Source organism: Amblyraja radiata, chromosome 15 (genome assembly GCF_010909765.2).
Source record: "Amblyraja radiata isolate CabotCenter1 chromosome 15, sAmbRad1.1.pri, whole genome shotgun sequence".
Lineage (NCBI taxonomy): Eukaryota > Metazoa > Chordata > Chondrichthyes > Rajiformes > Rajidae > Amblyraja > Amblyraja radiata.
In genome coordinates, this window is record NC_045970.1 from 10,972,466 (window position 1) to 10,998,721 (window position 26,256).

Genomic DNA, 26,256 nt, shown 5'->3' on the forward strand with positions numbered 1-26,256 from the left:
GCTGTTCCAGGTGTCAACTTCTCTACATCGGCCAGACCAAGCGAGGCTCGGCGATCTTTTCATTGAACACCGCTGCTCAGTCCATCTTAACCTACCTGATCACCTGGTGGCTCAGCACTTCAACCACCCCTCCCATTCCCAATCTGACCTTTCTGTCCTGGTCCTCCTCCATTGTCAGCGTGAGGCCCAGCGCAAATTGGAGGAGCAGCACCTCATATTTCGCTTGGGTAGTTTACACCCCAGAGGTATGAACATTGACTTCTCTAACTTCAGATAGCCCTTGCTTTCTCTCTCCATCCCCTTCCCAGTTCACCCACTAATCTTACTGTCTCCGACTACATTCTATCCTTGTCCCGCCCCCTCCCCTGACATCAGTCTGAAGAAGGTTCTCGACCCAAAATGTCGCCCATTCCCTCTCTCTGGAGATGGTGCTTCACCCACTGAGTTACTGCAGCATTTTGTGTCTATTATAAAAGATAATACAGGTTTGTCCAGGTATCGACAAATCTGAAGACACAAGTATTATATATGATGCAATGTAATAACTTGCATGAAGAGGAATTAAATATTTCTGTTTCACAAATGTGAAAGTTGATTTTGTTCAAAGCCACAAGAAATGTCCTTAAAATGCAGCAGCCCCAGTACTACTTACAGAGAGGCTTCATTTCATGTTAAGTCAGGTATAAATATTCAAGTTCCCGACATGTATTTAGTTTTGGTGAAGAATTAACATAAAACCTTGTTCAAGATGAAAGGGATTCAGTACTGGTTTTTAATCACTCTACATGCTCCCAATTACAATACTACTACAACATACCTCCACGTAATATGTCTATTACTAATATTATTGTCTGCAATATAATGGTGCCAGATATATGCTTGTTAGCATTGGGATTATTATTGGGGTTTCTGGCTGAAAGGGTAAGTGTACATTAGGTGACAGAGTTTCGTGAAACTACCTGCAGCTAAGATTTGCTTCAGCTGTCAGTGTAAATACTTATTATATTACATTTCGGATGCTCTTGAGTTACTAAGTACGGTAAAAGATTAAGGTGCTAACATGTGCTCAGATTTAGCATATTTAATTAAAATAGTTGTTACAAAGAATTTATTTTTCCAAATACTAATGTGCTTTGCAAGTTTCCACATTTAGTAAAGAGGTGGCGATGATACAAAGGCTTTATGCAGGGAACTCTCAATGCCACAAGATTCTTTTGTAATTTTGGACACATTCACCAGCATACAACTGGAAATACCCTTCAAAAAAACATTACATGCTATCATGGTTATTCATTAACAAGCCGGTGTGTTAGTCTACATGGAAAATGCACTCTGCTTGATTTTTTTGTTCCATTCATCGCTTATGGACTGTCAACAGTTATTTTTAACCGTTTAGTAATAAGTTTTTTACTTATTTTCAAACAACATAACCTTGGAAACTTAATTCTGGAGGGAGAGTGGTTATGTCGATAAACTACTCGTATTCAACCACATATTCCCACTTTGGATTCTGTCCAAAAGCTTGAGAACAAACTCAAAATATTTTCAAAGAGGGATGATTTATGCCTTGGTGAATGATAATAATCACATTACATTACAGACCGTCACAGACCTATGCTATGATTGGCCAACATCTGTGCTCCATCTGACAGCAGATTAGTATTCTGCACACACTTGTCCTCTGTTCCACAGTCGTCATTACAGCTGCCTTTTACAAATACATACCAATACCTTGACATTTACACAGTTGCAAACCTTTCAAAATGTAAACAAGATTAACCTATTTATCTAGATGTAATTCTGCTGAAATAATGACTTTATAAATGCAACACATTCTATTTTGGCATGTGTGAATAGGATTTAATGCTTCAATTCACCGATCAGAAATTTCCTGTTCAGAATGATCAAACACTTTAAAATCCAATATTCACAAACTGCTGCAACTGGAAGGGGATACTAAGTAAGCGTTGATACTACTGATCTTGCCATGTACTCTATTTCACAGATTTGTCACACCTACTCTTTCTTTGACAGTTGATGCTCAATTTACATACATATTGTAAATTGCTTGTGATGTGGAGTACAAGTCTGCACAGAAATGAAGGAGCGTGCCATGGGGCACACACAGCCATTGAAATTAATTGGGATACATTGACAACATTTTAGGTCACACCATGTAGCTATCTACAGCAGCTAACCATTCGATCTTTAATTCCATGCCGGGTTTATTGTCGGAAAGAATGCCAAATATATATTAAAGGTGACAACATCAGTCAACAATTATAAACTCACACAAGAGTATGATAACAAAAGGGTAACTACTGCTGTGTAAAATCAGTCCTGAATACCACTGTCTATTTTTTTTGTTAAATATGCCATTTAACTGTGCATGCGTCTCATGCCTGATTGGAATAGTCCATACAACACAATTTCAATTATGAAACCAAACTCCTTCCATGAATACCATCATGAACACCTCAAACATAAAATGGAAATTATGCTACAAATAAATCATGCAGTCAGGTTATCCTATTATTTTTATTGAATAATTTCTCCAGATACAAGTTCATCTGCAATCAACTGAAGCACTGCAGCCTGCAAAAAAATGATGTTGAATTATTTATATTTAGTACTCCTTACAACATTTTGCTTCCTTTAAATCTCCGATATCTCTTTGAGAGACTGTTGGTAAAATATTTCAGTTTTCATTAAGGCCGAGTTATGGTAAATGTTATGGTTTGCTGCCAAACTTTAACTTTCTACTAGATAATCAGGACGTGTACTCACCATGAGAACTGCAAAATTACCGAATTGCAAACATTGAAGGGTGGTAATATTGGTTGCTGAGTTTGTTATGTGGCACCCTGCAGCATGCCAGCCACCATGCCTATCCAAAAGGTCAAAATCCCAATATGCTGCAGTGGGGTCCGCACCCGGAGCAAAGTGCCTCAGTACCACGGTGATGGGCTTGCTGAGGTTCCCGAAGCTGCACCCATCTGCACAAGCAAATTAAATGAGGTAAGTGGAGTGGGAAATCTTATGGCTGCACACAAAATCAAAAGATACGTAAGGTCTGGACTGGAAGCATTGAAAAATACTTCTGTGCTTCAATAGCTTGCAACATAAATTGTGAACTGCAATGTCATTAAAGAACATAAAGCTTCTGACAAAATATTCTATCAGAATAAGTTATCAGGGAAAGAAATCTTATTATGATTATCCAGACTAAAGTCTTGCGAGGATTTCAGAACAAACAGCGCAATTTATTTTCCTTAACCCATGTGTATATCCTTGTTTATGCTTCATGAAGATTGTCAGGTGAACGCTACTCTGCCCCACACAATTTAATTACACCTGAAAGGGGGCAAATTAAATTAAGAGCATTTTAGAAATGCATTTTGTTTATTACTGCTTAGCAACCTGACATACATTCATTACAGTTTTGTAATTCATCCGAAAGATGCTTATAACATAAACATACGTTTACACCATTTGGGTGGGATAAATATTATAATTTAATAGAATAAGTATTTTGAATTATGGAAATTGACATTCAAGATTTTGTTGCAGCTTTTAGATATCAATAATCCTTCCACATCCACATGAAGCAATACATTGAAGGTCAGCAAATATAACGAGGATTATCTTAGTTAAATACTATCTTTTGAATAGCAACCTGGATTTCAATGCAAAAACTGCTCAGGAATGCATTCATTTTCATTGTCTGTCACAGTAAAACATTGCCGTTCAATGCTATCTTGTCTGCAGCATTTTTTAACTATTAGGGAGATTTAAATCCTGATAGTAACTTACCTATTTTGATGAAAACAATAGGTGTTGAGACACACTTGCGCTTCCCATCATCAGCAAGGTTTGATGAGTTACCTGTACTGGGAAAGAGTTTTCCATTCCGGAATACAATAAATTGTAGCTTGCAGGATGAGTTGTCAACAGTGTGCAAGGTTAAGAAATGAGTGAAAATTGATGGTGGCAACTGAACTGAAGCCACTGCTATGGTGTTCTGTCGAATTAAAGAGGAAAAGATGTGAGTCACAACATTGTTGTTTTCAATATTTTCTTTCACAGCAAGGCATATGAACTGTCTCTTTTACCGACAGATTGGGAGCTACCAATAAAAGGAGTCATAACCAGGGGAATTGCTATAATTCAATGCATTTTAACAAACTACATTTCCAGTGCCTGAGAGAGCCTTTCTGGTCAAGCTCCCTGCTGCAGAGGTGAGAATGGTTCCTACCATCCATGCTAGAGGGTTACATCAATACTGCAGATCTTATTTAAAGAGACAACCTACCAGGTTTTTACCCTTCACTTGCAACAGAATCAGACAACTCACATTCCAAATGAATTTTTAAAAGGTTGCATAGAAGTGATTGTTCGCTATTATAATGAAATTAGTCAAATTAAATGCCTAATCAAAGTAAGCACTGAGAGAAAGCATATTTTAGTTCAATTCTAAATCTACACAGAGGCAACACTGTCTTCCCTTATCCTGTTTAAATGCTGATTATTCATAGTGGTCTGTTATTTTTCACATTAATCACAAATCAGAAACTCGCAGTCTATTGCCATTAGGAAACAAACTAAATAATCACATGGGCTAAAACTTAATAGTTTTATTTTCTTTGTTGATTGGCCAGGAATAAACTTCTAATTGATGTATTATTTAAACCTTTGTCTGCAACGTTGCACGTTGTCATTGATAAACGACAACAACTTTGTCATTTACTCCACGATGTAAATCAGATTCGCGATTTGCAAAAACATTCACTACAGATCTAATATTTTAAGCCAGGTAGAGGTTGACATACATTCTGCAGCAAATGCCAAAAGAGAAAAACAGAGGCGATGGTGAGGAGCAGCTATTGGTTCCAGTCTGTTAATGCAAGCATGGCCCAGTAAGTGTGATGCTTCACATCAATTATATTAACATGGTCTCCTTCCCTGTTGGCTCAAGTGTATGACAAAAGCCATTGGAGTCTGTCCTCATTCTCTCCAGCTATAACATTTGAAACCAGACATTCTTTACATTTTCAAAAACAGATAAATAAACTGGATTTAATTTAGAGGTGATCCAAGCAAAAGCAGGAACCTTAAATTGTGAGTTTATATTGAATTAATGACACCACCAAATAAATTCTCGATGTTGTGCTTGTCACAGAAATGAGAAAGCATGGGATTCATTCTCCAGAAAAGCGACTACACAAACAATGGTGAAGCCAGGAATAATTCCTACAAATGACACTTCATGAAATGTTGTGTATTGATAGTTATTTGCCTTAATTAAATCTTTTAATATTGTGCAAGGAAATCTGTTTCTAGATATCGGTTATATCACCATATTCAATGATTTCTCGTAAGGCAGCATGCTCAATTGAGCTATGCAGGTGCTGATTTGAAGATACTAATTTTGCAATGCTCCTTTTATTGTGGACCGAAAAAAAATGGTGTAGTAGAAATAACCATTCTGATTCCTGATGTATACAATATCAAAGGATTACTATCAGCAAGGTCAACATTGCTTATTGACAGAATTACCTCCATGCAGAATCTAGTTTGCCCATTAACAAGAATCACATATTTTTGTTGGGATTATTAGCATTTTGTGCCAATCCATGGGTAAATAAAGACCTTACCAGATAGCCATGGGAGTCTTACCCCTCCTGGTTTATAAATCTTCTCCAGAGTTGGATGTCCACATCAGATGATGAACATGCACATGATCTTCACACAGTATGTAACTAGCAGTGTGAAAATGACCCTGGAGGCAGAAGCTCATTGATGCCTTGTTTTGACTGCTCCCCAGGGAATTTTATCTGAATGCTGATTCACTAATGCGTTTGGGTGTTTAGCTTACTGTTTGGAGATTCTATACAAATACCCCAACATGAAATGCTGAAACTCATTATAGTACATCGTTCTTTAATGTTTCAAAAATATACTCTGGAATAAGATTTTTTGTTTGATGATCATTGAATTAGCTTTATGTATCATATGAACACATTTTGTATTATTTCTTGTTGATGGTAATTTTAATTTATGATAAAGATAACACTTTTACACCAACCCAAAACACAATTGGACAGAGATCGAAAATATTTTCTGAATTTTTTTCAAGTTCAAAATGTAAAAGGCTTATGATTTCCTAAATGAAATATGATTTTACATCATGTGATCCACATATGTTTATTATATTTAGTTTTGGTCCAGTGGTACGTGCCAGTAATTAGGCAAACATCAGTGTTCAGGTGTGTTTTATATAAAGCAAATTAACTCTGATAATGTAGGCAGATAGTATTTATTCACCCATGTCTTCAGCATCATTTTGCTGTTAGTGCTACTCAGGAGCAGGAATTAGAATCTGCAGTACGGCTCCCATGACAACCAGCTGCCTCCTATACACAGTTTCAATTTGAATTTGTGCAGGCAATTTCCAATACACCATTCAGCCAGAAAAATATAACACATCTTGAGGTAAGAGAATAATCCTCTTCCTGCGACTGTATGAAATCATCATGCAAAATAAATGGTTTAAATGTGCAATTTATAATTTAATAGGTTTGTAGAGATGAGTAAATGCTGCTGTTCCTTTACGTTTAATACATCCTGTTTTGTGCATTTGTAAATTTGATTCAGAGTTAAAAGGCAACAATTAAAGGAAACAAAAATAGAACAAAAGCATAAACGCTATCTGTTGATACTACATTCAGTAATTCCTCCGTCACGCATCTGCATCATATTGTTTTGGACATGCTGTTCTCTTCCACTGACAAGTACTATTACAGGTCATTAGTAATATGTTGTGTCAAAAATTGCACCCCCTTAGACCTTGCAACCCTCTGTAATAAAATATCAAATGACATTGAGTTTAAGGCAAGCGCAGCAATTGAAAGGCGGTGAGACTGGGTTCAAAATAATCTGCTCATAACAGGGAAAGGTTAGTGTATTTGAAAAGGAATATTTTTGATGGATTTAAGATAACTTTAAAAATGTAATTACAATCATTAAAAATGAAATGTTTTCAACGGATCACCTTGTCAATGAAATCAAGGATTTACTGGAAACTGCTATTACTTGGGGTCTCGGGGATAATACCAAATGAAAAATAATGGTTAGAATGGGAGTGACAATGTTGTCAGTATACATAGTGATTCATTGTGTAACTTCAGGCAGAAATGTTGGTGCATTTTTCTCTTAGACGGTGAGTCTTTCCTTATAACATTCGCTGGCATAAAACCAATTTGTATTGATCTGAATCAGCCTCTGGGTCCACATAAAAAAATAGCAGCAGCACTTTGGATGATTTTGTTTTGTCAAGAAGAACTGGAAGAAAGCCCAAACTAATTTTTGCCAGCAGCAACAAACCTGAACTCACACATTATAGAAGCATTAGAATATATACTGTAGGTTTGGAAAGAAAGCATTTCTTACATCTATTCAGAAAATGCTCCAGTGTACTTCCTCAACTCAATTTCTTCTTTGCCCAACAAAAGGTATCAAGCTTTTCATTCTATAGCTGGTATTCACTTCCACTGTCCCTTTCAAAAACTCTCAATCTCAACCATCAGATCATCCTCTAGTTTCTAAGGGTAAGTCCTTGTCTCCGCTTACAGAATTGATTCCTTCTTTAACTGGTAGATCCTTGAGGAAAGGCAATTTGAGAAGCCTCTCCCAAGCAACATTCTCAACACTGAAATGGTCATTATAACCTTCTGCAAAACATAAGATCACAGAAACCTGAGCAACAACATTGTGGTGCTTGCCTATTACCAAAAAGAAAAATTCCATTCATTTTTTTGCTTATTCATATGATATTTTGCCTATCACCCAGCACAGAAGAATGACATGTTCCAGACTTTATAATCACCATCCAACAGGTATTGGTGGACAGAGATAGATATTTTTGCACCCACCTGAAACTCAGAGAGCAACAATGCATGAGGCACTTGTACTTTGGGAAGGATATCTTCACTAATGCTCCAGTCACTATCACAACCACAGGGCTATGCAAGGTGCCAGTGGCTGGCAAGATCAAGATGGACAGCTGTGCATCAACTTCCATCTGTTGAAGCTAGGCTGGATTTTGTGGGCATTGCCAGTGGTTCTAAACAGAACCATCAGATCTTATCCCTTTAGATGTCATTAGTTCTGTGACTCGTACACATGCACTGCCAATCATGTAAGTTTTGAACTTACTGCCAGGTTTGCAACACGACATGGGGTCCACTAATGAAACCCACTGGGGAAATTGCCTCGCAGTTAATAAGCGATCAATTAGGTTTTCTCCACACTTACTGCTCTGCAGCTGTTTGCTGTTTAACTCGTGGCAAAGTCAAGGTCTTATGGAGAGTTGTAGAGCACAGACTGTAACTTAAGCTCCTGTCCCACTTAGGCGATTTTATCGGCGACAACAGGCGACTAGGCTGTCGCCCCATGGTCGTGGGGTGACGCCAGTATGGTCGTGAGTAGTCTCCTCAAGTCGCCTAACGAGTCATAACGTTTTTCTGGTCGACGCTGGATTTTAAAATCTTCAAGACCTTTTGGCGACTGTGTGCTTGACGTAGCTTGTCTTCTCCTGTCGTAGATGCTGTCGTACGTTGTCGCCAGGATGACGCAGGTTGTCGCCAGATGACGAAGGTTGTCGCTGGTGCTGACTTTGGTGAATTCGATTGGCGACTACCTACGTCAACCAACGTGAACTGGCGACAGGTGCCAGCGACTGAATTGTCTTCAGTTGTCGCTGACAGGATCATTGCTTGTCGTAGCATGTCGCGGGTGGATGTAGGTTGACTTTGGTTGTCATATGTTATCGCCTGTGTGGTTGTAGGTTGTCGTTGGTGTGGTCATAGATGGATGGCCTAATGGGTCGCCGGTTGTCGGTAGCTTGCCATAGCTTGACGTCAACTAGGTGGTAGGTTGTTGTATCTTGTCGTGGACATTGTCGTAGTGGGGTCCAGTCGCCGGTTTTTGGGCGACCTGCTACGACTATGACAGTCTCCGAAAAAATAACCTATGTGGGACAGGCCCTTTAGTCATCTCTCACACATGCTTATTTTCACCTTGATTCTTTTTTATGTTAACCCACGGTAAACGTAACACACTGTGGGGTGGCACAGAGGCGCAGCAGTAGAGTTGCTGCTTTACAGTGCTTGCAGCGCCGGAGACCCAGGTTCGGTCCGGACTACGGGTGCTGTCTGTACGGAGTTTGTACGTTCTCCCCTGGGTTTTCTCTGAGATCTTCGGTGACTTCCCACACTCCAGACATTTAGGTTTGTAGGTTAATTGGCTTGGTGTATATTTAAAATTGTCCCCAGTGTGTGTAGGATAGTGTTAGTGTATGGGGATTGCTGATTGGTGTGGATTCAGTGGGCCTAAAGGGCCTGTTTCCATGCTGTATCTCTAAAAGTAAAAATTAAATTAAAATAGCAGTCAATTAACCAACCAGCAAACTCGGGAATGTGGGAGAGAATACACAAACTCTTCACATACATATGGAACCCAAAGTCAGGATTGAAACTATGTGCCCGGAGTTATAAGGTGCAATGGCTGTCAAGATTAGACTATAGAGATACAGTGTAGAAACAGGTCCTCTGTCCCACCTAATCAACACTGACCAGCAATCACCCCGTACACTTGCACTATTCTACACACTAGGGACAACATCATAATTTTAACAAAGCCAATTAACCTACAAAGCTGCACATCTTTGGAATGTGGGGGAAACTAGAGCAAGCAGAGAAAAGCCACATGATCACAGGGAGAATGTACAATCTCTGTACAGACCGCACCCATAGTTGGGATAGAACCCAGGTCACTGGTATTGGAAGGCAGCAACTCTACCGCTGTCCCATGCACTCCCCCCCCCCCCCCCCCCCCCCCCCCCCCCCCCCGGTATTCATGATGGTTCACTCTACTTCTGCAAGACTAAGGACCTGGCACCACCACCTTTGGGCAGCACAGTTGCGGTAGAGTTGCTGTCTTACAATGCCAGAGACCCAGGTGGATCTTGACTATGGGTGCTGACTGTACGGAGATTATACGCTCTTCCCGTGACTTTTCACTGCTGCTCTGGTTTCCTCCCACACTCCAAAGGTGTACAGGTATGTAGGTTAATTTGGCTTTGATAAAAATTGTGAATTGTCCCTAGTGTGTAAGATGGTGCCAGTTTACTGGCATCACTGGTTGGCGCTAACTCGATGGGCAATGGCCTGTTTCCATGCTCTATCTCTAAACTAAACTAAACCAGTTACATAACAAGCAGCACTGAGGAGAAAACCCTGACCTCCCATTTGTGACTGAAACTGGCTCATGAACTGCACCGAACAGAAAATCAATATTTTAGTCAAATGTTATCAATCAAACCTTGCATAATTGTCAGAAAACCTTCTTTTAACCATATAATAACATATAACAATTACAGCACGGAAACAGGCCATCTCGACCCTTCTAGTCCGTGCCGAACACGTATTCTCCCCTAGTCCCATATACCTGCGCTCAGACCATAACCCTCCATTCCTTTCCCGTCCATATAACTATCCAATTTATTTTTAAATGATAAAAACGAACCTGCCTCCACCACCTTCGCTGGAAGCTCATTCCAAACAGCCACCACTCTCTGAGTAAAGAAGTTCCCCCTCATGTTACCCCTAAACTTCTGTCCCTTAATTCTCAAGTCATGTCCCCTTGTTTGAATCTTCCCTACTCTCAGTAGGAAAAACTTATCCACGTCAACTCTGTCTATCCCTCTCATCATTTTAAAGACCTCTATCAAGTCCCCCCTTAACCTTCTGCGCTCCAAAGAATAAAGCCCTAACTTGTTCAACCTTTCTCTGTAACTTAGTTGCTGAAACCCAGGCAACATTCTAGTAAATCTCCTCTGTACTCTCTCTCTATTTTGTTGACATCCTTCCTATAATTAGGCGACCAAAATTGTACCCCATACTCCAGAATTGGCCTCACCAATGCCTTGTACAATTTTAACATTACATCCCAACTTCTATACTCAATGCTCTGATTTATAAAGGCCAGCACACCAAAAGCTTTCTTTACCGCCCTATCTACATGAGATTCCACTTTCAGGGAACTGTGCACAGTTATTCCCAGATCCCTCTGTTCACCTGCATTCTTCAATTCCCTACCATTTACCATGTACGTCCTATTTTGATTTGTCCTGCCAAGATGTAGCACCTCACACTTATCAGCATTAAACTCCATCTGCCATCTTTCAGTCCACTCTTCCAACTGGCATAAATCTCTCTGTAGACTTTGAAAATCTACTTCATTATCCACAACCCCACCTATCTTAGTATCATCTGCATACTTACTAATCCAATTTACCACACCATCATCCAGATCATTGATGTACATGACAAACAACAGTGGACCTTAGTGACTGGCTTTCAGTCTTTGACAATCCGAGTAATCTTGAGCCGTGGAATCCAATGTGCAGTTTCACAAATTAATAAGGCTGAATGTTATGTTAACCATTATTACAAGTGGATTTGAATCCAGGAGTAAGGAGGTTTTATTACAGATTCACAGGTTCTTGGTGAGCCTGCAACTGGAGTGTAAAGGGCCTGTCCCACTTGGCCGTCATTTGCGCCTCATTAGGCGTCATATGTAAAATAGGTTGACGCATCGTGGCGCGCGACATCGCGCGCAAATCACACGTCATCATGCATCATCATGCGTCAGCACAGCCATCTGGTGCATGTGAAGTCATTAGAATACCCTGCTTCCCTATTCTGCATCATGACCATCATGGAAGAACTACAGATTTTATTGCTACAGCAACAACAGAGACGTCTGTTGGCAGCAGCCCTCATACTTACAGATCAGTCAGGCAGGAGTACAACAAGAAAGGTTAGCAAGAAACCCAGGAAGGGGTCTGTGTAGACGAGGTTAGAGGTTACATGACACGTAAAAGGTGGGCCGACTGCGTATGGGCGGCGCACGATGTCGCATGTTTACGGACGTTGATGCATGGTGACGTAACCATGCATCACCACGCGATAGAGCGTGCAACACCAATGCATCAACGTGTGTAGCCAATGCGTTAGCATGCATAGGCGATGCGTACGCGATACGTCACACAGGTGGCGCGCGAGGATTTCGTTACACTACGTAATTCTGGAGCGTCACGTGATACCGCACGCCACTACATGCGATTCCACGCCTCACCATGTTCAATGCATGCGTCACCCATGCGCACCCCACGCGTCACACGCGTGGACCTATTTTACATAACGAGGCGCAGATGACGGCCAAGTGGGACAGGCCCTTAAGTGCACAAATTTGGTCTCCTCAATTAAGAAACAATGTACACTGTAGAAGAGTGCAGGGAGAATGTTTCCCCAACTAAGGAAATGACGAAGGGTCTTGACCCGAAACGTTACCTATTCCTTTTCTCAAGAGATGCTGTCTGACCCGCTGAGATACACCAGCTTTTTGTGTCGATCTAAATGAAAACTAGGTGATATTTTTTAAATAAGGAAAATAGAATAAGGAGAGTAAAATAAGGAACAATTTCTTCACTTTGGGAACAGCTAATCTTTAGAATTTACTACTCCAGAGTGCCGTGGAGTTTTAGTCATTGGTTGCAGTCAAAACAGAGATCAAAAGATTTCTGGACGTTTTAAGGAACGTGTAAAGGAATAAAAGGATAAGAGGATATAGAGAGAAATTGGAGTTGGATGCAGAGATCAGCCATGATCTTGTGGAACTGGGAAACTGCTTTATTTAGTTTTTTTCCTCTGACATCATGTAATGTCTTGGGTAAGACCTTGTTGTGACTAGCACAATGAATACACGTCTGACATCTTGGAAGAAGGATTTAATCTGCACAACCAGTAAACTTCTAGAAGGTCACCTGACCTCAGTCACGCGCCACAGGCACATTTGCCAGCTTCTGCTTTTGGCCTCAAGGGGCACTGGCATTTATATTACATATACATCACACAAACCACCTTTTGCATTTTTAAACCAAACCTTTTGCATTTTCAAACCAAACCTTTTGCATTTTCAAACCAAACCATTTGCATTTTCAAACCAACCACTTTTGCAGTTTCAAACTACATTTTCAAACCACATTAAGGGCCCTGACAGGTCAGTAAAAGCACTTACAGTTTAGTAGACATGTGTTCAGTGTTATTCACAGCTCAGACTGAGAGCTGTGACCTCTCCCTCCTCCATCTTGCAGAGAACTGAGGCACCTTCACACTTCTGGGTTTTATAGTCTCTCCCCCCTCCCACAAGAAGGGGCGTGGCCTCCATGGCATGATTGACAGGAGAGAGAATCTCAACATTTTTAAAACATTAATAAGTCTTTTATTTTTCCTAGATGGGAAGAATCTTCTTGTCCTGCGCAGTGGAGGGGGACTGAGTTAGATGGCCAAAAATCACAGCCGTAAGTGGTAGCGTTATTTCTAAAATCAATATGCAGTGCAATAGGAAGTGGTCAAGATCAGAGTTTTAATTATGTAGATAAATTAATAACCATAATACTAGTAACCATAAGAGTGCAAAGCGTATGTCCATTGTGCAACCATCCATACACAGTCCATAGAAGATCACATTTTCCCGAGGTTAATGTTGTGTTGTGTCCAAGAGCCTGATAATTAGTTATTGGGAAGAAGTTGTTCATAAACCTAGTAGTCACGGTTTTCAGGCATCTGTCCCGATGGTTGAAGCAAAACGAGAGCATGGACAGGGTGGTGTGAATCCTTGATAATGATGGCAGTCCTTTTGAGGCAGTTCTCTTTGATGGTGGGAAGATCAGTACCTGTTATGGACCGGACAGTGTATGCCATTCTCTGTCATCTCTTTCATTCCTGTTGGTTTCAGTTGCTGCACCATGCTGTGCTGCAAAAAGTCAGTATGCTCTCCACTGCACATCTGTAGAGATTCAATAGAGGATTCATCGACATATCAAATCTCCTCAATCTTCTACGGAAGTACTGCAGGACATTGTTAAGCTTTCTTTGTAATTGCATTGATGTGCTGGGCCCAGGACAGATCTTCAGAAATATGCACGCCAAGGAACTTGAAGCTATTGACACCCTCCAATGCCGTCCTGCCGATGAGGACAGGTTCGTGGGTCCCTGACTCCTCATTCTGACGTCATCAGTCAGCTCATTGGTCTTGCTAACATTGAGAGCAAGATTGTATTCTGGCATTATTCAATCAGATTTCCCTCTCTTTACTCTTACTTACTTAGACTTAATTCCTCCCACACTATTGAGTGCATTGGGCAGCAAGCATTTGCCATTCTGTTCAGTCATCTGTTGCAATGCATCCAATTTATGTTTCATCTTCACATTGATTTTCCAAATCTCACTAGCAAAGAGGGCTGTAGGGAAGACTACAGACTGGAAGAGCTTGACTTTTAGCATCTCATCTTTTTACTCTAACTCATCATTATCCATTATTCATCCAACAATGGTGGTATCACTGGGGTATAACAGTGGGGTTGATAGAGAAAGATGATTGAATGGCAGAGTAGACTTAATGGCCGAATGGCCTAATTCTGCTCCGATCACCTATGAACTTATCATCTGGGAATTTAAAGATGGTGTTAGAGCTGCATCTGGCAACACAGTCGTGACAAAAAATGCTGGAGTAACTCAGCGGGATATATGTGTCAGTAGTCATGGTGCATTGCCTTTGGACAATTATTTTAGAGGTCTTCTGGTCCTCTGTGGTTACAAAAACATCTCTCATCCTCTAATCTCTACCAAAGCCGACATGTTGCATCTAAATGTCATGGATCTGTGTTCTGCAATGCTCCGCTTTGCTTCTTATGGCAAATTGCAATTAGCTACACAATGACTTCCACTATCTGTCAGAGCCAAATGTAACCTTCTTCTACAAAGTGAAGATTAGAATTAAGCAGTACAAACAAGTCTGAACTGGTGCGTTGAAAGCAACTGCAGATGCTGGTTATACAACGAAGATAGACATAACATGCTGGAGAAACTCAGCAGGACAGGCAGCATCTCTGGAGAGAAGAAATGGGTGACATTTCGGGTCTGAAGGCGGGTCTCGACCCGAAACATCATCCAAGTCTGAACTGGTGTTAGCTATCGCCTCGTCAAATAGCATCCTCTGCTGATGCAGAAGGAAAACTATTGTGATCAGTGGCGGACTGGCCAGGGTGTCAGCTTGCCCGATGGTAAGTGGGCCCCTGATGAAGTGGGCCCCCTATATCAAGTGGGCCCCTGATGAAGTGGGCCCCATTTGTCTCCTGGCAACCAATAATTTTAGACCCAGTCCGCCACTGATTGTGATTGTTACTGATATTATCATGAGTTGCCTTCAAACTGTTGAAAGGATGCAGATTAATCTCAGACCTCTCCCCTCCACCCTAATTTATGGCAATTCCTGCTTGAAATACAGCCTTGTCAAGTATTTATTTTCTATGTAAACTTAAATTTCAATGGGAAATGGGTGTTAGATCTTTCTTTTGTATAAAAATAAAATAGCATATTTTCAACACACTGAAAGGCCATAATTTCCACTCATACCAAATTCTTCTGGTAAATGGATCATTTTTAGCTGGATTCAGTTTCTCCATCAATTGTTCTGTTAGATGTTTAAACTACAGTTCACCAAATGCATTAGGAATTCTAATAAATCAAACTGCAGCACACAATACCCTTCTTCAAATAATATCACAAAGGCAATAAAAGAACCTTTCATTCAAAAAAACATAGGCTTTATTGATGAAAATGTAACTCCATTTACAGTTACGAGGTGGGAAAGTGGCTCATAGAAATACCATGGGCTGTTCAGAACAATCAATTTGATATTTACTATCTCTCCAGCGTTATCAATAGAAATGCAAGTTGCAACAGTTAGGGTGTTTCCAGCAAACAATTTCAATGTAATGTAAAATTTAATGTAAAAATCAGTGCAAATTATCATGGGCAATATTACAAATTGGATGATAGGAAACTGATGGGAAAAATATCACGTAGAATGCCACAGAAGTTGTTTACTTGATAACATTCGTAGTTAGTGTCAAAGGCAAAATTTACTGCATAATCCCTGAGTGGATCTCAGTTTGCTATTTCATTATTGTTTGAAATTCTCAACCATCAGATGGAAATTATTCAAATATTAGAATTTAAGTTCAATGTAGTATTTGATTTGAAAAATATTTCTCTTCACTCCGTATAATACTAGCCATTATTCACCTTAATTTGTCTAAGTGAATGCTATCTTTAGTATTAATAACATGCCATCAATAAAAGTCAATATTTATTCTGTTTTTATGAAAATTTAAACTGTAGCTGTGTACTTTGAAAATTATTGTCAGGATTGGATTTGGCAGCATGTGGGTAAATATATGCAGTTTTCAGGTTTTTTAAAGTGTAATAAAATGGGGATCTTGTCACTTAGTGACATACTGTAATTCAAAGTGATGACATCTATCCATCCTTTAACTGTGAGTCACATCAAATGTTAGCTCCATACCAGTTCTGTCATGATAACAATTAATTTTGTTTTATTTATTCATTTTGGAGGTCTGGGCATATACGGCATTTGTCGGAAGAAGGGTCTCGACTTGAAACATCACCCATTACTTCTCTCCAGAGAAGCTGCCTGTCTCACTGAGTTACTCCAGCATTTTGTGTCTATCTCCAGCATTTGTTTGTCTATTTCCCTTGAACAGAAGGGATTCACATTTGGGTCTGGAGTCAGTTCTAGTCTCGACCTGGTAAAGATGGTAAACTTCCCCACAGAAAGGCATGACCAAACTAGAGTTTTATGATGTCACTTTTCTTTCACCCCTTAAAAATGACATAAGTTTGAATTCCACAGCTACTTTCGATGAATTTTAACTGCAGATTACTAATTCAGGATTTTGAGTTATGTTGGTAATTTAACTATTCCCCACTGTTGTACCATAAAATACTTTGTGAGTCAGAAGATCAGGGATATTCCTATTCTCATGGAATCAATTCCCCCCCCCCACAATCCTAATCTTTCATGATAGTCTCCCATGGTTAACAAAAAGATAATGCCTGACCATGAAAATAGATGTTGGAACTCTTCCTTCATACTCTTTCTGTCCTTGTTATCTCAGAAGTGATGGTCACATGAAGGTCTACCCCTTCTGAGATAATAAGGGCAGAAAGAGTATGAAGGAAGGATTCCAACATCTATTTTCATGGTCAGGCATTGTCTACATCCTTTTGTTAATCATGGGAGACTATCATGAAAGATTAGGGATTAGGATCGTGGGAGGGAAATTGATTCCATGTGAATAGGAAGATGCCTGATCTTCTGACTTACAAAGTATCTGAACATTTCTCTCATCAATTCCAAGTACATCTAATTCATTGATTTATCAATGATGGTTTTATGAATTTTCAATGTAATATCTTTCTACAAGTCTTTGAATGACACAACTCTTCTTTATTTCAATGAATAATGTGCAATCTCTGAGAAGAAGAGGACACTAATACCCATAACGTTGGGCAACAAAACTTTTTGATTTACAAAATGGTGCTTACTGGTTCATTTTCTGAACACATCCTATTCATAAATCAAAGAATTACTCTAGCAATGAGCTAAAAGTGGAAAGGATACATTCCATTCATTGGCAATACATAAAACTCAAATTTCTGACTTAAAATGCATTTTATTTTCATCTTTTCACTTTTGAGCTTTTTCAGAACCTTCATCAAATTGGAGGAAGTTCAGACGTTCAAAGTTTTAAAAGCTGGGCTATTGTTTTAGCACACAGAAGAGCTTGGACCCAATGTCTCAGAATATCCTTTTTGTACAGACTTTGCAGATTTGAGAGTGTCCATTTACACTCTCAATTTTATATATTTATAAATATCTATGCTTTTTATGCTATTAACTACGTATGTCCTTATGGGCCTGCCCCACTGAGGTGATTTTTCAGGCAACTGCCGGTGACGGCGGCTGTCGTGTGAAAAACCGGCAACTGGAACGGTGACTGTCAGAGTGGAACACACACACGCACGCACGCACGCACGCACGCACGCACGCACGCACGCACGCACACACACACACACACACACACACACACACACACACACACACACACACACACACACACACACACACACACACACATACACACACACACACGCACACACATCGCTTCCTTCACCAGCCCATTATGCAGGCGGGGGACAGAGCAAGCGGGGGGAGCACTGTCTGAGTGAAATTCACACGGTGCAAAGCCAAGGTGATAAAGACACACACTGTGATGAACAGGAAGGTTGGCGCTGTAATTAAGACAGCTAAAGCACTGTGTACAGTAAAACAGGGGGGTAGAAGGGGGGAAGAAGGAGGGAGAAGGAGTGGAGACAACTTTTAAGAAGCCAGAGATACACGGCTGTGAAGCTCGGCGGACATTTAACATTACCGGTCGGCTATCCTTGGTTCTGAAAACTACTGCTTACGGTTTTTTTCCCAATGAGCCAATGAAATTCACCGGTCAGCACCAGCTACAACCTACGAGAACCTTCGACCTCCTGGCAACCCACTAGGATTTCCTGGCGACCCACCTACGGCACGAGAATTCTCGCTACTCTCCATGGCGGCTTCATTCTGGTCGTCGCTAATTTTTCAACATGTTGAAAAATTCGCGTCGACCATAATGAGGCCGCGACTAGTTCCCTGAATGCTGGAACTCCTCACGACCATGAAGGTGACTCTCCGGCAACTACCCGCGAACATGTGGTGACCATGTGGCAACTGGAGTCTCCTGCAGTCGCCAAAAAAGTCCTCTAAGTGAGACGGGCCCATAAGTTTTAAATTGTATTTTTGGTTAGACCTGCGTTTTTTATGGAAAGCACTGTGGGTTGCATTCAATTGTATGAAAAGTGCTATATAAATAAAGTTATTATTATTGTTATTATTATTATTATTATTATTATTATTATTATTATTATTATTATTATTATTATTATTATTATTATTATTTAAAATCCTTTGCTTTTTCATGACTGTTTCTTAGTGATGAGTTATAGAAATAGAAATGTTATTCGTCCCACCAATATTTTTTTCCTTTATGCATCAAGTGAAACTAAAGCTGATGAACATCAAGCGAAAACACTCCAACAATAGGAATCAGAACCACATGTGGAGATTGATGGTTATGGTTTTTGGACATCAATAAGGGGGGGGGGGGCGGGGGAGAAGATTGCAACCTTCACGTGGTCCGCCCTGTTTCGACGAATGCAATCAGCCTGGCGTGCACAAACAGAAGATCAAACAGAACAAGTTGTCTTACAACTTTAGGCTGTGCACGCCATACGCAAGAAGAAGATGACCTCAATAATCCCAGCTTCAATGGGCATCACTCGAGGAGCTCCTCAGGGCAATATTCAAGGCCCAATCTTCTTAAGCTGATTCATCAGTAAACTTTCTTCCATCATGAACTCAGAAATGGGGTTGTTAGGGATATAATGTTCAATTCTATTCACAACTACTCAGAAAATGAAGCAACCCCATCTGTATGCAGCATTGGCTGACAAGTGGCACATAATAGTATGATACAAAAATGCCAGGTATTAATCATCTTCAACAAAATAAAGTCTAACCACCTGCCTTGACGTGTAAAGACATTGCCATCATAGAGGCCTCTACCTTCAACATCCAAAAGATTATCAACCATACTGGACCAAAAATATAATACTAAAATAATATAAAAACATAAATACTGCAGATACTAGTGCAAGTCAAAAGCTGGCTATTCTGTGGCATGTGACTGACCATATGATAGTGAAAAACCTTTGCATCATCAACAAGAGCAAGCCAGGTAAGTGATGGAATAATTTCAATTGCTTTGAAGGTAGATACAAATGCTGGAGAAACTCAGCGGGTGAGGCAGCATCGATGGAGCGAAGGAAAAGGTAATGTTTCGGGTTGAGCAGGTCCAACAACTCAAGTAGCTTGACACTAACCAAGATAATGCAACCCCCTTGAGTAGCACCCATCCACAGCCAATATATTAATTCCCTCCTCTGCTAGCACACAGTGTACTATTTACAAAATTCATCTGCAATGACTCCACTGTCTCCAAAACCTTCAATCACTATCACCAATAAAGGCAAGGACTTTGGGTGCATGGAACACCATCTCCTGTAGTTCTCCTCCAAGTTGCCACCGTTTTCACGTCTAGATCGATCACTGGTCCCTCACTGCTCCTGGGCCTAAGTCTTGCAATTTCCAACCCAACAGAATTGTGGAAGGGTCTTCACCCTCACTGTTGCCTCATTCCAAGGGCAATTAGAGAAGGTGAATAACCACAGGCTCTGCCAGTGGCATCCAAATCCCCAAAAATGAATAAGTAAGAAAGAGCCAATTCAAGATTAGTGCAGTTTATGAATTCATAAAAAGAACAGATAAATTTGGCACCTTCAATATTTTGCTTCCATTCCGAGGGATGATTGGTAATTTTGTATCTGCTAACAGGAAGAAAATCTTGTACAGTTTGAGTCTGTGCCACGGCCAACTGTGCTTTCCCAGAAGAGTGCATGTTTGATGAATGTGATCCAGTAAAAAAAACTGCTGAATAAAACTAAGTTATAGCAAACGTACCATGATATTATATGATAAACAATAAAACCACTAATGAAAATTAGTTGTGATCCAAAAGGTGATGATGGCCTACTTTAAAGTTTATGTTTGGTTTATTTACCAGAAGATCTGCTTAAAGCCTCAGTTGTAAGTCACTATATCATTTTTAGTTGCAATGTAGCAGTAATAGTCAAAGGGGATTGGATATAGATCGCTGTGAAGGAAAATATTTCCCTGGCTGTGAGGAAATTGGAATAATTGGACAGTTTTTTTTACAGGGCATAATCACAGGAAAGGAAGATATAATTCCTTGCATTTATACTGTGGCTTTCACAACCTCAGTATACCTCAAAGCACTCCTCTGGCAATTAAGAGTCATACAATAGAGAAATAATCCCTTTGGCCTACCATGCCCATGCTGATCAAGAGGTCCCATCTACACTATCTCACCTCCCCATGTTTAGCCCATAACTATTTAAAACGTTCTTATCCATGTACCCCCTTTGACAGCTCATTCCTTATATCACCACCCTCTGTGTGGAAAAAGCTGTCCGTTAGGTTCTTACTAAATCTTTCCCCTCTCACCTTAAACTTATGCCTCCTGGTTCTCGATTCCTCTAATCTGCGCAAAGGACGCTGTGCATTTCATAAGGTCATAAGTGATGGGAGCAGAATTAGTACATTCAGCCCATCAAGACTGCGCCATTCAATCATGGCTGATCTAGCAATCTCTCCTAACCCCATTCTCCTGCCTTCTCCCCATAACTCCTGGCACTCGTAATAAACTAGAATCTATCTATATTGGCCTTAAATATATCCACTGACTTAGCCTCCACAGCCTTCTGTGGAAAATAATTTCACACCACCCTGCGATTAAAGAAATTCTTCCTTATCTCCTTCCTAATGGAACGTCCTTTAATTCTGAGGTTATGACCTCTTGTCCTGGACTCCCACTAGTGGAAACATCCTCTCACATCCATTCTATCCAGGCCTTTCGCTATTCGGTACATTTCAATGAGGTCCCCCCCTCTCAATCTTCAAAACTCCAGCGAGTACAAGCCCAGTGCCGTCAAATGCTCATCAAATGTCAACCCACTCATTCCTGGGATCATTTGCCCTCTGCATTCCCCTCATAAGATCAGAAGATCATAAGACGTATGAACAGTATTAGGCCATTCAGCCCATTGCGTCTGCTCTGCCATTTTATCATGGCTGTTCCTTTTCAACGCCATTCTCTTGCTTCCCCACATAACCTTTGATGCCCTACAAATCGAGATCTTATCAATCTCTGCTTTAAAAATACCCAATGACTTGGCCTCCACAGCTGTCTGTGGCAATGAATTCCATGATCTCCTGACCTTATGCATCTCTATAAGATACCTCCTCATTCTCCTATGTGCCAAAGAATAAAGTCCTGGCCTACTCAACATCTCCTTATAGATCAGGCCATAATGTCCTGGCAACATCCTTAGAGATGTTGGTTGAGAGAAAAATAAAGGGCCTGTCCCACTGCAGCGAGTTTAGAAGAGTTTGCCCTCGACTCATACTCGCAGCATGGCCGACATGAGGTCCTAGGAGGTCTTTGTAACTCTCCTTCATGCTCGAGAGTAGTCCACACGTACTCGAGGCCTCAGCTAGGTTGCGGCGTATTTTTCAACATACTGAAAAATGCCCGCGAGTAAAAAAAGGTCAACATGGAAAAAAATCTATATTTTTATTACTCGTAGGTTTAGTCGAAGTAGGTCGTAGTAGGTCGGCATGTTAATCGTAGGTAATCGAGGGTAATCAAAGGTAATCTAAGGTAGTCGTAGATAGTCTTAAACATAGTCGAAGGGTGGTCGAAGGAGGTAGTCTTCACTCTTCACTATTCGGTGACCAAATTTTCTCGAAGCTAGTAGAAGCTAGTCTTCAACATAGTGGAAAGAAGTTGAAAGAGGTCTTTGACATAGTCGAAGGAGGTCTTCAACATGACACTTTTTCAAAATCTCCTAAACTCTTCAAAATTTGCCAATTAGGTCACCGCAGTAGGACAGGCCCTTAAATTTTTTGCTCTTCAGTGTAATAGTGCCATGGCACCTTCTCAATGTGTAAGAATGTTTGAATATCAGTGCAACATCCCTCATTACTGCACAGATAAGTCATTCTGGATTTTCATCTTAAGACCTGGAATTGGATAGGTTACATGGGCTGTGGGAGTTTGCAACTGGAACAAAAATCTGGGTTTTTCTGCATGAGTTTTAATTTCGCTACAAGTGTGTTTGGCTCTGTTATGTCCCAGAAGTCAGTTTCATCGACAATCATGGCCTCAAATTGGGTGAGAAGCTAACCACAAGATTAGTTGGGTCATCACACAATTGACTGAGAGGACAGAAGGTACAGGAAATGCTTGACAAGCCAGGCAGCGTTTATGGAGAGAGAAACAGAATTAATTATTCGTTGAAGAACTTTCAGTAGAAAGTGTTCTATGAAGGAACTTTAACTTGAAACATTAATTGTGGTTCTTTTTCAATAGATGCTCCTCGACTTGCTGCATCTTTCCAGCAATTTCTGTTTTTATTTCAGCATCTAAGTTTCACCCAAGTGGAAGAATCTGACTCTAGGGTGGAAGTGCAAGATCCCTCAACTAAGAAGTTGGATGAATTGCTGATCTTGATGGGGATGCCAAGCCATGGTCCCTTGGGTGAGGGAAAGTTGGAGTGCCCTCAGAGAAGATCTCAAGTATCTGTATGAAATGTTGGGCTGGAAACTATGACCAGAGGGAAACATTTCTCCTTGGCTCAGCTGTCAGCTTTCCAGGATTAGAGAAATCAGCTGCCCACATAAGACCTGCAAAGCAGTTTTAATAAAAGGTCTTCAAACTTATTAACATTTAACATAATAGCTACCTACTTGCTGTATTGCAGACTCAAGATAGACACAAAATGCTGGAGTAGCTCAGCGGGACAGGCAGCATCCCTGGATAGAAGGAATGGGTGGCATTTCTCTGAAGAAGGGTCTTGATCCGAAACATCACCTATTTTTTCTGTGCAGAGAAGCTGCCTGTCTTGCTGAGCCAGTATTTTGTGTCTATCTTTGGTGTAAACCAACATCTGCAGTCCATCCCGACACGGATTGCAGACTCAACTCCGTAAAACCAGTAAGTGTACACACTCAAAACTTTTTCCATAGGTTTGTAGGTTAACTAGCCTCTGTAAAGTGCCTTTAGTGTGCAGGGAGTGGACTGAAATCGAGATAAGGGAGAAGTAGTGTGAACGAGTGATCGTTGGTCAGCGTGGATTCGTCGGGCAGGAGGGCCTGTTTCCATGATGTGTCTTTAGATCCATCAATAATAATAAAAAATAATCCTCCATTCCCATGCCAGTCACATTCAATATCAGTGCTCAGCCATATTAAAATATGTCTCTGATTCTAATTAGTTGTAACACTTTATATTTTGTTGCACAGTGCGATTAAATAGTCCATTATCATTCCAGGTTTCTGGCAGAACAAGAATGTAGCTTCTGAATTTGACATCTAAGAAAATGGGCAGGAAAAACAGCCTGGTGCCACATTAATTGGCAAGGCAAGTATTTTTTAATCATTTTTCAGAAAATGAAATGATTCTTGGCAAGGAAGTAGTAATTTGGAAACAGCATCTGTGGCACTATGCTGTTCCAACTGGGTAACCAAGTGTACACAGCATTCCGATGAGAGGAAAAACAGCCTACATTCTGATTCCTTGCTATTTATTTCACAAAGTAAAATAAGAAACTAATTCAAATATTATGCCAGAAAGCACAGCTCGCAGATTAGTAATCACACAACAATTTTATGTGGCATGAAGGAAAAATAATGCTGCACAGCAGAAGGTTATTAAATTACTGCATGATACGGCAAACAGCAAGAATGGTAGAAGACTGGAGGATTAGAGAAACAATGGAAATATTAAAGACAGATTGGTCTGCCTAGCAAAACTGGCATAGCACATTCATTTTGATAAATTCAATTACACGAGTCAAGTAGAAAGGTTGAAACCAAATCTGAAACTTAAATTCACCTGAATTTTCATGTTGATTTTTGAAACTTCTTTTCATAGAACATACAGGACACACATGTGTTGAGCTGAATGTGATGTATTGTATGTTTGTGCACTTTGCACCATAAGGTAAGGCCCGCAGATTTAACCGGTTGATTGTGGTAATTGGAAAAGACAATATATATTCTGCAACACTGAAGACAGACATGACCTTCAGTTTCTTTGAGAGAGGTCTCAGTTCCTGATTATTAGCTATACTGGGATCATAATACTACTGGAAACTCTGTATTGAATTCAAGAAACTAATAATATTAATCAGAGTATCAAAGAAAAATTCAAAAGACAGTGCTAACAAATAAAATCTCTGGAAGTGTATACAGCAAATTGTTTGTTTATGAATAGCTTCTTAAGTTAAATTAAATTATTATTTCAAATAGTTGTACTGAGGTAGAATTATCACTTTCCGACACAGCCCTTTAATCATAAGTTTTGCAAAGAGAATGCTGTTTACAAAACTGAAGAATTATAAATAAAGTTATTTGTTTTGCTGTAAAATGAATAAGATATTTCACTTTAAGGACAAATACGTTTTTGATAGTCATATAATGATACAGCGTGAAAGCAGGCCCTTCGGCCCAACTTGCCCACACCAGCCAACATGTCCCAGCTACACCAGTCCCACCTGCCCGTGTTTGTTCAATATCCCTCTAAACCTGTCCTATCCATGCACCTGTCTAACTGTTTCTTAAATGTTGGGATAGTCCCAGCCTCAATTACCTCCTCTGGCAGCATATTCCCACCACCCTTTGTGTGAAAAAGTTACCCTTTAGATTCCTATTAAATCTTTTCCCATTCACCTTAAACCTATGTCCTCTGGTCCTTGATTCACCTACTCTGGGCAAGAGACTTTGTGCATCTACCTGTTCTATCCTCTCATGATTTTATACACCTCTATAAGATCACCCCTCATCCTCCTGCGCTCCCAGCCTACTCAATCAAGTGCTGGCAACATCCTAGTAAATCTTCTCTGTACCCTTTCCAGCTTGACAACATATTTCTAATAACATGGTTCCCAAAACTGAACACAATACTCTAAATGCGGCCTCACCAATGTCTTATACAACTGCAACATGACCTCCCAATTATACTCAATACTCTCTGATGAAGGCCAATGTGCTAAAAGCCTTTACAACCGCCCTATCTACTTGTGACTCCACCTTCAAACTGAGGGGTAACCATTTCTTTCCTTAACTCAATTACTCTATCAATTGTCTTAAACATATGGCTTTGTGTTATTAATAGTCAGTTTCTATTTTTAGTTTAGTTTAGGGATAAAGCACGGAAACAGGCCTTTCGGCCCACCGAATCCACGCCGACCAGCGATCCCCAGCGACATTATCTGTATCCTATACACTAGGGACAATTTACATTTATACCAAGCCAATTGACCTACAAATCTGTACGTCTTTGGAGGGCGGGAGGAAACCGAAGATCTTGGAAAAGATCCACGTGGTCATGGGGAGAATGCACAAACTCCGTACAGACAGCACCCGTAGTCAGGATCGAACCCAGGTCTTTGCCGCTGTAAGCGCTTTAAGGCAGCAACTCTACTGCTGCGCCACTGTGCTGCTCTATTCACTCTAGATGAGCCTTTCCTAATC

At 40.3% G+C, this 26,256-nt stretch overlaps 1 protein-coding gene across 2 annotated transcripts in view; it reads right to left on the minus strand.

Annotated features, from left to right (window-relative positions):
• adgra1 (adhesion G protein-coupled receptor A1) overlaps positions 1-26,256 on the minus strand; it is a 659,066-nt gene that overhangs the window by 123,930 nt on the left and 508,880 nt on the right. For both annotated transcript variants that reach the window (XM_033033639.1, XM_033033638.1), the window contains 2 exons: positions 3,814-4,021; positions 2,788-2,996 (listed from right to left, as the gene is read on the minus strand). In XM_033033639.1, coding sequence (XP_032889530.1) covers positions 2,788-2,996; positions 3,814-4,021 — 417 coding nt within the window. The remainder of the gene's footprint in view (positions 1-2,787; positions 2,997-3,813; positions 4,022-26,256) is intronic.